The 13,653-nt window shown below is 44.2% G+C and overlaps 1 protein-coding gene and 1 pseudogene across 11 annotated transcripts in view; one reads left to right on the forward strand and one right to left on the reverse strand.

The window, feature by feature from the left end:
• The first annotated feature begins 208 nt into the window (after positions 1 to 208).
• Cbfa2t2 (CBFA2/RUNX1 partner transcriptional co-repressor 2) overlaps positions 209 to 13,653 on the forward strand; it is a 103,170-nt gene continuing 89,725 nt past the window's right edge. For 3 of the 11 annotated variants that reach the window (XM_042276544.2, XM_076570936.1, XM_076570937.1), the window contains exon 1: positions 219 to 381. In XM_042276544.2, coding sequence (XP_042132478.1) covers positions 348 to 381 — 34 coding nt within the window. In that variant the 5' untranslated portion in view covers positions 219 to 347. Of the gene's footprint in view, positions 382 to 12,314; positions 12,431 to 13,653 lie in introns of all 11 variants that reach the window. The other 8 variants (XM_076570932.1, XM_076570939.1, XM_076570941.1 and 5 more) reach the window with 8 other exon arrangements.
• On the reverse strand, positions 10,108 to 10,723 carry LOC102909650 (protein FAM162A pseudogene; annotated as a pseudogene).

Consider the following 13,653-nt stretch of genomic DNA (forward strand, 5'->3'; position numbering starts at 1 on the left):
CGATTACGTGACGGCGGCGCACAGCGCGCCGGAGGCGGGCCTGAGGTTCAGACCGCTCCAGCATAGGACGCAGCCTGGCGCGGAAGGGGCGGGCCAGGCCGGGGGGCGGTGCTTCGCGTGGGCGCGCTCGGGCCGGGCTTCCGCGTGCGTTGGTCGGGGAGCGGGAGCGCGCGGCGGGGGCGTGCCGGGGCCGTCCGGGGGCGGGGCGGCGCGCGGCCTAACGGCGGCGGCGGCGGCGGCGGCGCTGGTGCGAGCGAGTTCGGCGGGTGCAGGTCCCGGCCTGCGCCTGCGGAGGACTCGGGCGGTGGGTCGCAGCGGGTGGCGCTGGCGGCAGGCTGCGCTCCGCGATGGTGGGCGTCCCTGGAGCAGCCGCCTTCCAGCGTAAGTGGGGCGGGAAGGCGGGCGGCTGAGGGGTGTGTGTTGAGGGGCCTGCTGCTCCATAGGCGCGAGGCTCCGCGGAGGCCCCCGGCGGGAGGCCCGGGCAGGGAAACTGAGGCCGGGAGTGGGGCGCTGTATCCAAGGTCACGCGACTCCCCGGGCCTTCGCGGGCTCTCCGGGGCCACCCCGGCGCTTCCTGCGGCGCAGCGGGACCCGGGGCTCTGGGTGCTAGCGGGACTGTGCTGAGCGGCCTTGGATCTCAGGCCTGGCGGGCGCCCTATGGACCGCGAGAGAAGTATTGTTTTGTTTTCGCGGCATCGGGGCTGAAAGTCCGGTCCTGGGAAAACGTAGGCACGCTGGATTTGGAGCGACGTGTGGTAGATGCTGGGAGACGCGGCAGGGCTGGTGTTCTCGAGGGGCCTGTTGAGTACAGGCTCTGGGGTCAGACTGCTTGGGTTCATGTCCCGGCTCCCCGGCGTACAGGCTGTGTGTGACCTTGGTGCTCCCAGAGTATCAGTTGCTCTGTCTGAAAAATGGGTCGTGAGGAACGCTGTCTGAATTGCCCTGTAGTTGGGTTTAGTAAATCCAGTAGAACGCCCTGCACACACAGTTGCACATCACACATGTGTGAAAACTCATTATCGTAATCGCCGTTTATTAATCATTATGTGCGCGCCTCGGAAAAGTCCGAAATTGGGATCTGGTTGTGCTTTTTTTTTTTTTTAAAGATATCTTTGCCTATTATTGGGTGTTCCAGTTGTGTTTTTATTCTTACCCCGTTTTGCGATTTCATTTATCCGATGTTCTTCCTAGAATTTTAAGATCCTTTGCAGGAGGGATGGCATCATTTAATAAAAACAATAAAAACTTAATTGTCATTAAAATAGCAGTAATAGCCAACATTACTTGAGTACCAGGCATTTTGCATTCGATTCATTTAATATTTATTAAATCATCTCTTAAGTACAAAGTATCACTCTAGGCCCAGAGGATATGGCAACAAAGTAGACTCTGGATTTGAGTTAGAGAGGGGACTCATGTGAACTGTTCTGTGGATTTTCCTTTGTTTATGCAGAGTGACAATCTAAAACCAGGTATTTGAGGCACTTTCGAGGCAGGTGGACCTCTGAGTTTGAGGCCAGCCTAATCTACACAGCCAGTTCCAAGACAGCCAGGGCTATATAGTGAGAACCGTCTCAAAAAATAAATAAATAAAAACTAAAATCAGGTATTTGAGTATGTCCATTGTGCAGAGAATAAAATGAGAGGTATTGAGAACTCTGTGCTTTACCCCAGAGGGTTGTTCTTCAACCTTTAACAAGGGAGGATTCATATAGCCTCCTTCTTGGGCACCCATTCCACTGTGGATTGAAGAAATACAAGAAAGGTTTACCTGTTAATCCCTTTTGTAGTCCTGTGCTGTTGAGGTTCTTGTGGAGGCAGACTAGGTAACCGTTAGGTCTGTCAAAAATTTCATATTAGGAAAGTGGAAAAACCTTTTATCTGAATTTAAATTTATATGCTTGTGGCAGTATTGGAGATTGGATTTAGGGCCTTATACTTTATGCTGTAGACTGAACTGTATCCCCAGCTGCCTTTGTTTTCAGATTGGGTCTTACTAAGTTGCCCAGGCAACTTGTAATTCTGTCTCAGCTTCCCAGTAGCTAAGAATACAGGCCAGTGTCACTAGGTCCAGCTGAACTAAGAAATTTCCATATCTTTTATGTTTCCAGTTAAAGATATTCCCCAAAGGTTGAGTATGGTGAAAGCCTATGTAATCCCAGCACTCCGGAGGCTGAGGCAGGAAGGTCTGAGTTTGAGGTCAGCTCAAGCTAAGTAGTGAGGCTGTCTGGAAAGACAACAAAAGCCAAGAAGTAAGACTTGGGTTTGTTGTGTAACTATGTTTCTTTGCATAAGGCAGTCAATAGTGTGTTTAGTGTGCTTGCTTATTGTTGTTAACTAATTTATTGGGGTTGAACTGAGGGCCTATGTTGCTGGGGGGGGGGGAGCCGCGGGGGGTGGGGGTGGGGCAGCCCTGGCTGTCCTGGAACTCACTCTGTAGACCAGGCTGGCCTCAAACTCAGAGATCCGCCTGTCTCTGCCTTTGACTGGTGGGATCAAAGGCGTACACCACCATGTCTGGCTTGGCCTCCAACTCTTAATCCTGCCTCATGTGCCTGAATTTCTAGGATTACAGGTGTGCACTGTCATACCTACTCTGCTTTTCCTTTACTTCAGAATAATTTTTAAAATTACACTGAAATGGGTTGGTTTGAGTACTTTCTTTCATTAAGATAGGATTTTACTATATCTGTAGTCCTACCTCCTGGCTCAGCTTCTTCAGAGCTTGGACGTATAGGCATTTTTTCTTTTCTTTTTCTCTTTCTTTTTCTTTTTTTGGTTTTTCGAGACAGGGTTTCTCTGTGTAGCTTTGCACCTTTTCCTGTAACTCACTTGGTAGCCCAGGCTGGCCTCGAACTCACAGAGATCCACCTGGCTCTGCCTCCCGAGTGCTGGGATCAAAGGCGTGCGCCACCACCGCCCGGCCTGGCATTTGTGCTTTTCATTGGCTCATATGCTGCTCCAGAGGCTTACCTACAGTTTCTTCTTTTTTTTTTCCAGTGATGAAGGAACACAGGCCCTAGTGTATGCTAGGCAAGTGCTCTAACTGGCTAGTGTTTTAGACTTGTAGTCCTGGGGAAAGAAAAGTAGGAAAGAACTCAGTCCTCAGTCTGCGTTACTGGACTGGAGTCCTGGGGAAATACTGTAGCACTTTGTCCTCTGGTGGTCATTCCATTGGGATATATGGCTGAATTGGCACACAATGCATGAATATTTGTCTTACACTTTATTCTTTTCGGCAGTGCTGGTCAAAAAACAACCACGACAACAACCAGGGCCTACCATTCCCTAGGCAAGTGTTTTTACCGCTGAGCTTCATTCCAGCTCTAAATATTTTGTTTATTGAAGTAGGATCTTACTCTGTAGCAAAGGCTTGCCTCAATTCACTATGTAGATCAGGTTGCCCTCAAATTTATGGTACGCTTTCTGTCTCAGCCCTGTAAATGAAGGGATTATAGATGTGAGCCTGGCTGAATATTTGTTTTAAATTACTGTTTTAGGCTAGGGATGTAACTCAGTTGTAGTCTACTCACCCACCATGGGCAAGGCCCTGGATTTGTTCCCTTTTCATAAATAAGCAATAATTATAGTCATATTATAATTGATAGAACATTTTTTATAAATGACTTTCTTTTTTTTAAAGATTTATTTATTAAGCATACAGTATTCTGTCTGCACATATCCCTGCAGGCCAGAAGAGGGCACCAGATCTCATTATAGATGGTTGTGAGGCACTATGTGATTGCTGGGAATTGAACTCAGGACCTTTGGAAGAAGAAGCAGTGCTCTTAACCTCTGAGCCATCTCTCCAGCCTGATAGAACATTTTATAATGTGTAAAAATTGCCATTTTAAGGATTGGTAAGCTAAAATATAAGTGGAAGTCACAGTGTTGTCTCTCTAAACCCTGATGTGATAGTCACTACTCTTGGGATGGAGATCATCATCTGGTAGTGGGTCTTACCCCTTGACTCATCAGGTATGCTACTGGGCGGGGGGGAGTATACCTCGTTCAGCAGAAGTAGAATGCAGTGGTTTAGGATGAACTTTTTTTTTTTTAAGGATTAATTTATTTTTGTGTGCATTTGTATTTTGTCTGCATGTATGCCTGTGTGAGGGTACTGGATCCCCTGGAACTGGAGTTACAGACAGTTGTGAGCTGCCATGTGGTTGCTGGGAATTGAACTCGGGTCCTCTGGAAGAGCAGCCAGTGCTCTTAACCACTGAGCCATCCAAACTTTTTTCTTCTGAAACAGTGTCTCTATGTAATAGTCTTGGCTGTCCTGGAACTTTGTAGACCAGGCTGGCCTCCTACTCACAGATAATTCATTTACCTCCCCCATTAAAGGTGTGCACCACCACTCCAGGCTAGAAAGGATGAACTTGTAAAGCTTATGCTTTGTCTGTCTGTCTGTCTGTCTGTCTGTCTGTGCCCCACCCCCCTTTGAGTCAGTATCTGGAACTTGCAGCAGTCCTCCTGTCCCCTGCCCCCCACCCCTATCCGAGCACTATAGGCGTGCATTACTAAGCCCACTCTCTTCTGTACAATTGAAGATAGTTCCTACTTCGGTTTTGCATTCTTTTCTTCTGAGACAAGGTTTCTGTATAGCCCCGACTGTCCTTGAATTTGCTCTATAAGAAGAGCAGGCTGGCTGACGGTGGTGCACGCCTTTAACCTTTAATCTCAGCACTCAGGAGGCAGAGCCAGGCAGATCTCTGTGAGTTCAAGGTCAGCCTGGTCTACAAAGTGAGTTCCAGGATAGGCTCCAAAGCTACACAGAAAAATCCTGTCTCAAAAAACAAAAAACTGGGGCTGGAAAGATGGCTCAGAGGTTAAGAGCACTGACTGCTCTTCCAGAGGTCCTGAGTTCAATTCCCAGCAACCACATGATGGCTCACAACCATCTATAACGAGATCTGGTGCCCTCTTCTGGCCTGCAGTCATACATGCTGTACACATAATAAATAAATAAATCTTTAAAAAAAAAAAAACAAAAAAAAAGAATATGTGAGAGTATGACATGTAAAATGCTTTAACAGTGCTTGATATGCTGTTAGTGACTGAAGATTCAAAGGTGACTCGGAATCTTACACTTCATGGGGTCCTGCATAGTAGATAAATGGGTAATGGTAGATAAAGTGCTTAAATTTTTTTTTCAGATTTATTTTATGTGAGAAGTGGAACATACCATGTTAATAGAATGGCAGTGAGTTTCAGCTGGGGTTGGGCCTGGGAAGTGCCAAGTGGAACGAAAACCTGTCTTTCTTCTCAGATGGCCCTTCATTCCGCCCACTTACCTGAGAATACAAACTTGCGGAATGAGCTACTTGAGGGTTATGAGATATCTTCATTTTGTAATTTTATTTTGCCTAGCAAGGTAAGTGTGACATTCATAATGTGGCGAAAGGTATATAAATTTGTGACCCTTGAAAGAAACCTAAACACAAATGGAATGGTATATAAGTATGTTTGATAGTTACAGATATTTTTACAGTTGAGAGGTCCTGTGCATTCATTATTATAAAAGATGTAAAAATTGTCCTCTTGAGAAACCTTTTCCTTATGTGGCACATAGCTGTTAGCATTATAAAAGAGAAATGGAAATGCACCTCAGAGATGTTACTGAGGATGAAGACCTAAGTACCTTATGTTTTCCCCTCTAGGTCCACTACTGCTTTTCACCCTATTCTTGGGTTGATTTAGTTACTTGTACTGTATCCATGGGCTTCCTTTTCCTCCGAGATGATCAGATTATTTTCCTAATCCTTTTTATTGGTATTCCTCTTAGCTGACTGAATCATCCTAAGATCCTCCTTTCAGCATAGCCCATGCTGATTTCAAACTCCTGACCCTCCTGTCTCAAGACTCACCTTTCAAGTGCCATGTTAAAAGCATGAGCCGTGATGCCTGGACAGGATTGCCATAAATTTAATTACTCTACAGATGAAGTGGGAAAGAAAAGGCAATAATGGTTTAATAGCACACACCTATAATCTCGGCATTTGGGAGGTTGAGGCAGGAGGATTATTACAAGTGCCAGGCCAGCCTGGGCTCTGTCTCAAAAAATCAGCAAAAAAAGGGTGGGGGGGGATATTAAACAATAACTCTTAGCTGGGCCTGATCTCTGAGTTTGAGGCCAGCCTGGTCTACAGAGTGAATGCCAGGACAGCCAGGGCTACACAGACAAATCCTGGATCAATAAAAACAAAAACAAAACAAAAACAGATCTGACTCCTGCTAGACGTGGTGGTACGTGCCTGTAATCCTACTTTTTGGGAGGCTGAGATAGGAGGATGGAGATTTTGAGGCCTCTTTGTGCTGTATAGTCAAACTCTGTCTTAAGATGGGGGAAGCCAAATAAAAAACTAAAAGGATTTGATTCTCCCTTCTGTTTTGTATTGCTATAATTAAATGCAGAAATCAAAGGAAAATTCAGAGTGACCAATGTCAAATTCTGAATTTATAGCTCTGGAGTTGGCAGACTTTTAAATTAAATTAGCTGATGGCAACAAATAGGTAATCTAACCTCTTCAGCAGCTCAAGAGAAATGTTACTATCAGTCATGCACACGCGCCTTGACACACACACAACTTTGACCTTTTCTCTTTTAGAAATGTTTTCTCATTCCTTTGTTAATTTTGATCATCATGTAGAGGTTTTGCCTGCTTTTAATTTTTCAAAACCACATGAGAACAAACATTCACATAGCACAGATTTATTCATTTAGGTCTCATATCCCCAGAGCAACACTAAACACACCCACATTTTCCTGGAATTCACAACACTCCTGACCACTACTACCCCTATCGCATAAAAGCTAATATGCCAGTGGTATTTTTCTGCACATAAAAATGTGACAAGTTTTTCTTGTCTTCAGTACTTTTTGTTTCTTTCTAGAAAAGTAGTGTCAGCCTTGAGGAGAGGTGACAGGCAGAAACAAATCCCCACCTCCCCCATTCCTTTTAGTTTTACTCTAATCCAGGTTGGCCTGGAACTCAGAAATTTTCCTGCCTGAGCCTCAGGAATTGCAGGTGTGAATTATTACATTCAGTTTATCTGTCTGTCTGTCTACTTCCCTCCCTCCCTCCGTCCCTCCCTCCCTCCCTCCCTCCCTCCCATCCATCCATCCATCCATCCATCCATCCATCCATCCATCCATCCATCCATCCGTCTGTCTTTGTTTTTCCAGGCAGGGATTCTATGTGTAGTCCTGGCTGTCCTAGAACTCACTCTGTAGACCAGACTGTACTCGACTCCAGACATTCATCTGCCTCTGCCTCCCAAGTGCTGGAATTAACAGTGTGTGCCTCTACTGGCTGCTTTTAGTTTATTTTTTGGTAAACATATTGGGGATTAAACCTAGGACCTTATGTGTGCTGGACAAGCACTTTATCACTGAGTTGAGTCTTGTGTCCCTTTTTACTTTTTATTTGTTTATTTTATTTTTATTATTATTATTTATTTATTTATTTTAAAAAGGTTTATTGTGGGGCTGGAGAGATGGCTCAGCAGTTAAGAACATTCGTTGCAAACCAGGTAGTGGTGGCGCATGCCTTTAGTCCCAGCACTCAGGAGGCAGAGCCAGGAGAATCTCTGTGAGTTCAAGGCCAGCCTGGTCTACAAAGTGAGTTGCAAGACAGGCTCCAAAGCTACACAGAGAAACCCTGTCTTGGGGGGAAAACAAAGAACATTTGTTGCTCTTGCAGAGGGCCCAGGTTTGGTGCCCATCAACACACTTTGCAGTTAACAACTGTCCTTAACTCCAGTTCCAGGGGTCTGATGTGTCCTTTTATGCATATGTGATGCACAAACAGACATGGCTGGTAAACACCCATACACATAAAACTAAGTCCCCCGCAAAATTAATATGGGGGCTAGGGTGATGACTCGGTAGAGTACTTGTGCTCAAGCTTGAGGTCCTTGAGTTTAGATCAGCCCAGCTCTCATGTAAAAGGCCAGGCATGGTGGCAAACACCTGTAACACCAGCACTAGGGGGCAAAGACAGGCAGATTTTGGGGGATTGCTGATCAGTCTGGCCAGAACTTAAGCTCTAGGTCCAGAGATCTCAGAAAATAAGGTGATTGGTAGAAGAAACCAGGCATTGACCTCTGGTTTCCTATGTGCATTTCTCAGAGGTAGGTAAGCACACATACACCATTCGCACACACACACAGAAAGGTATGTTGCGTATAGAAAAGATGGAAATAGGGATGTTACTTGATAGAATACCTAGGGGTTGGGGATTTAGCTCAGTGGTAGAGCGCTTGCTGGCTGGGTTCGGTCCTCAGCTCTGGAAGAAAAAAAAAGATAGAATACCCTAAAGATCCTTTAATCAAGTGACATCTGAGTAAAGATCTGAAGGAGTTAAGGTAACTATGTACACTTTTGGGAGATCAGAAGTATAAAAGAAGAGATCAGATATCATGGTCATAAGGTGGGAACGTGTTTGGTAGATTCACAGAGCAGCAGTGGGGTTAGTTTGGCTCGAGTACAGGTTAGTTGTAGAAGTTGGCATTGGATATGGTCCTGGTAACAAAGGAAGTTAGCAAGAAGGTTAGCTCTTCAGAATGAGATGGGAAACTATTTTGAGCAGGGATCTCAGTCCTTGCCACCCCACCTCCCACCCCACAGTCACAGTGTTTCTCTGTGTAGTCCTATCTGTCCTGAAGCTCACTCTGTAGACCAGGCTAGCCTTGAACTCACAGAGATTTGCCTGCTTCTGTCTCCCAAGTGCTGGGTGTGCGCCACCACTGCTCGCGGCCCAAGTTTAGTTTTATAAACATAGTTTTTGTTTTCAGTCTTTTTGAGTCAGGATCTCTCTTTGTAGGCTTTGCTGTCCTGGAACTCACTCTGTAGACCAGACTGTCCTCCAGATTACAGAAGTCTGCCTGCCTCTGCTTCCAGAGTGCTGGGATTAAAGGCATGTGCCCCCATGCCCAGCTATTTTTGATTTGAAATTCTTTGTTTTGAAATTGTCTGTGTGCGTGCAGATGCCCAAAGAAGCCAGATGCATTGGATTCCCTGGTGGAGAATTAGAGACAGTTGGGAGGAGCCTAAGTGCTGGGAACTGAACTGGGGGCCTCAAGAAGAGCTCCAAATACTCATAACTGCTAGGCTATCTCTTCAGCATACTCAAGTTTATTTTTTTAGCTGATTAGAAAAACAAAACATAAGAATTGTACATACTAGTTAAGTAACATGTTTTGATATGGTTTTACACTTGAAGAGATCACTTTGCTTCTGGAGAAAACATTTTGTGAGTCAAGAGTGGGGCCTGGAGTATGAAGTAATAAGGCATTACTGATTGAGGCTAAGACAGGGAGGTGACCAATTAGCACCAGAATATTAACAGTGGATATAGAAATAGTTACATTCACATCTATCTACCTTTCTTTCTTTTTTTTTTTTTTTTTGAGATTCAGATTTTTTATTCTATTTATTTATTTATTTATTTTTTAAATTTTTTGGTTTTTTTGAGACAGGATTTCTCTGCGTAATTGCCATGATTATTCTGGAACTAGCTCTGTGGATCAGGATAGCCTTGAATTCAGAGATCTGCCTGCCTTAAAGGTGTGCACCACCATCACCTCGCTGAGATTCAGAATATTTTGAGATAGAGTTGGTAGGTGTCCATCCATTGTCATCATGCCCGCCCCCCATTGTGTGTGTGATGTGTGTGCATAGGCTCCTGTACTGTGGTGTGCTGGTGGAGGTCAGAGAACAACTTGGAGGTGTCAGCTCTGTCCTACCATGTGAGAGCAGGGGATCCACTCAGGCCCTCAGGCTTGGCAGTGAATGCCTCGACAAGCTGAACCATCTTACTGGACTACTCTTCTGCTCTTTTTATTTTAAATAATGGAGGTGTCATCTGTTGAAAGCTTGTTTTCCTTAATTTTAAAAATTAAATTTATTCAGTTTTTGTTATTATTTTGCCTCTATGTATGTATGTGCACATGTGCATGCTTGTTGTCCATGGAGGTCAGAAGAAAGCACCAGTTCTTCAGGAACTGAAGTTACAGATAGATGGTTGTGAACCACCCTGTGTGTGCTGGGGGTTGAGCCTGGAAGTTGAGTCTCTGCAAAGCGTATGTCTGTGAAGTGGAACGCTTCACGATTTGTGTGTCTTTGTGCAGGGCTGTGCTAATCTGTATCATCGCAATTTTAGAATATGTGCTACCAAATCGAGCACTCACATTGTTTTTAATGCAGGCTTATTGTTGTTGGAACATTACTCTGGAGTTTTCAAAACCTAGCCGGTACAAATACTTATGCTCTGTTTTGACCTTCATAGCTGCCTCTTCTCTCAGACGGGCTTTCCTTTCTGGGTTCAGGCTTGTTAAAGACAGTCTTCACAGATTTCCTCAATAACCATGTAGATGCATCTTGCCACTGTCAGGGCAGTCATTAAATAACTGATCTTCACCTGCATCGTGTTCTTTTCTGCCATCAACCACATCAATTGAAATGGCTCTAGGATTTCTTCCTCCTTTTTGAAGTGCTTTGACAACACCTATGTCTTCTCTAAGTCTGTGAGTTTTTCTAACAACATTCTGTGCTATGAGTGTGTAATGGAGTTTTGGGACTTTACTGTGGCTTGGTGCAAAATTCATTGATCCTCTTTAAGTCAGTGTTTCTGGTAAACCTTAGAGACAAGGAAGCATTTCTTTCATATAATCTGAAACAATCTCCTGCTGCTAGATGCAGGCCTCTGAGGCTCCCCATGGCTCCCTGCTTTACCGATACATAGCAGTACCCCACAGTAAGTGCTCTTAACTGCTGAGCTTTCTTTCTAGGATCTGTTTTCCCTATTGGATTTTGAATTTTGGGGTGTTTGTTGCACATTCAGAAGTCTATATTGCCACCTCATATTCAGTTTTGTGACTTCATAAGAGATTTGTGATAGTTTAATGTGCTGGTGACTAAGGCATAAAATCATCTGTCATCTGATGAGTTTTTAATTTGCACAAGAAATAAATCTTGGCTGGGTATGGTGGTGTACAGGTTCAATCTCATCACTCTAATCCCATAATTACAGCACTTGGGAGGCAGAGGAAGGTAGGTTTTGATGAATTTAAGGTCAACCTGGTCTATGTAATGAATTCCAGAAAGCCAAGACTACATAGTGAGACTCTGTCTCAAAAATAAAAAAATAAAAACCACTGATTTAAACTTTGATAATGTACTTTAAGTGTGTGTCTGTTGGTATGTGCATGTGAGTGCAGGTGTGTGAGCCACCCCACATGGGAGCTGGGAAACTGAACTCAGGTACTCTGGAAGAACAGTAATTGCTATTAACTGCTGAATCGTCTTTCCAGCCTGTAAATTTGCCAATATTGATAAGTCTTTTAAAATCTTGTTTACACTTATTTATGGGTGTGTGTGTGCCACATGTGGAGGTCAAAGAACAGCTCCTGTGAGTCAGTTCCCTCCTGTGGTTCCAGGGGATTGAATTCAAGTCCTCAGATCAGACTTGATGACAAGCACCTGTGCTTGCTGAGCCATCTTTCTGGCACAGTGCCTGTCATTTTGTTTTGTTTTTTTGAGACAGGGTTTCTCTGTGTAGCATGGCTCTCCTGGAACCCAAGACCAGGCTGGCCTCAAATTCACAGAGGTTGGCCTGACTGCCTGCAGAGAGCTGGGTTTAAAGGTGTGCTATATTATGATCACAGTCGGTAAAACATGAGACTCTTAATCTCAGAGTCGTGGGTTCATGTCCCACGTTGGGCGCCACTTACTATGATCAATCCACATGAGTCTCTTTAATGGGTAATAGGGATTTATTAAGATAGAAATTTAGGAAATACACTCACAAGTAGAGAACAGAGGAGACAACTGAAATCATTCTCTGATCTGAGTGCAAGTGAATCTGCCTCACAGGCAGAAGCAAGGAGAAGGGGCATGTAACCCTTACCCCTTTCCTTATAAGAGGTCATGTACAACAGCAAGAAGCACCGCCTCATGGGCAGAGCACATACCACTACAGTGCCACCCTGCCTGTGTCTGGCTTTTAAAAATGATTTTGTCTTTTATTTTTATTTCTATATTTATTTTTATTTTTTAAAAAAGGTCAGGCTATATTGCCTGGCTGGCTCAGATGCTTGCTATGTAGACCAGACTGGCCACCAAAAGTTAGGATAGGTAAATAAAGCTCTAGGTGATCTGTGACTCCAGCAGTTATCAACTTAGATATTATTGTTTTGTTTTGAGATTATAGTATTTGTGTTTGGGAGGTAGAAAGCTATTTTAGTTATGATTTTGATCTTTGTGTAGATAATAAAATGAAAATTCTGATTTGGCCTTGGTGTCTTCACAGCTAGCATTGTTCTGACTGCATGGAGTGGATGTACTACTGAACCAGGTGTTTTACTTCAGCTGTACCATCTGTGGGAGCAGGTGGACAGAGCCTCTGTCATCAGGAAAACACAGCTGGTGAGACTTAGAAGAGCTAATTGGTTGCTTTCCCAGCTCTTTCTAGTCACATATACCTGAATGCAGTTTACCTCAGCAAATGTGTTGATTTTGGTTAGGACATTTAACAGCAAAAATGAACAAAAAAGTAAAAAGGTGTGAGTATGTATGTATTGAGACATTGTCTGTTTGCTTGGAACTAGTGTTGTCCTGTCTCATTCTTCCAAACTCTAGGATTGCAGGGGTGTGTTACCACACCCTGCTCTGTGTTTTTGGATTGATACTGAGATAATTGAAGAGTTTATTTATTTATTTGTATATAACTTTGTGTGTTTACGTTCATGTGTGTGCTTATGCCTTTGGAGACCAGTAGATGTCCTTTCTCAGGAGCCATTCACATTGATTTTTGAGTGTTTCCCTAACCTCACTGATAGGCTAGAGTGGTTGGTCATCAGATCCCAGGGGTCTGCCTGTCCCTACCTTCTCAGCTCATACTACCATACCAGCCATTTATGTTGGTGTTAAAAATCAAACTTGTCCTTACTCATGTGTGGCAAATGCTTTACCAACTGAGCCATTTCTCCAGAACCTTATTTATCTTTTTAAAAGAGTTGAGTGGGTGGTGGTGGTGAGTGGGGGCACCTGTGTGTATGAGGGTTCGGAGGTTGGAAGAGAGTATCAGGTGTCCTGCTTTTACCACACTTTGTCTTAGTCCCTTGAGACATGGTCTCTCACTGAACCCACAGCTAGGCTGGTGACTGACAGGCCCCAGTGATCTTCCTATCTTTGTCCCCAACAGCACAGCTACATCCTGTCTTTTTGTTTGTTTGTCTGTTTTGCATATGTATGTAGCCCTGACAGTCCTAGAGCATGATATGTAGACCAGGCTGGCTTCCAACTTCCAGAGATCCACCTGCTTCTGCCTCCTAAGAGCTAGGATTAAAGGCGTGTACCATTATTCCCTGTTTTCTTTTTCCCATTTTCATGTCCTCTGAATCTTAATGCTTTTTTTTTTTTTTTCCTTTTTTCTTTTTTTGTTTTTTTGAGACAGTTTTTCTGTGTAGTCTTGGCAGTCCTGGAACTCACTTTGTGCATCAGGCTGGCCATTGGGGGACCACATCTTTTAAATCTTTGTATTTTTTTTTTTTTTTTTTTTTGAGACAGGGTTTCTCTGTAGCTTTGGAGCCTATCCTGGACTAGCTCTGTAGACCAGGCTGGCCTCAAACTTAGAGAGATCCGCTTGC

Source organism: Peromyscus maniculatus, chromosome 4 (assembly GCF_049852395.1).
Source record: "Peromyscus maniculatus bairdii isolate BWxNUB_F1_BW_parent chromosome 4, HU_Pman_BW_mat_3.1, whole genome shotgun sequence".
NCBI lineage: Eukaryota > Metazoa > Chordata > Mammalia > Rodentia > Cricetidae > Peromyscus > Peromyscus maniculatus.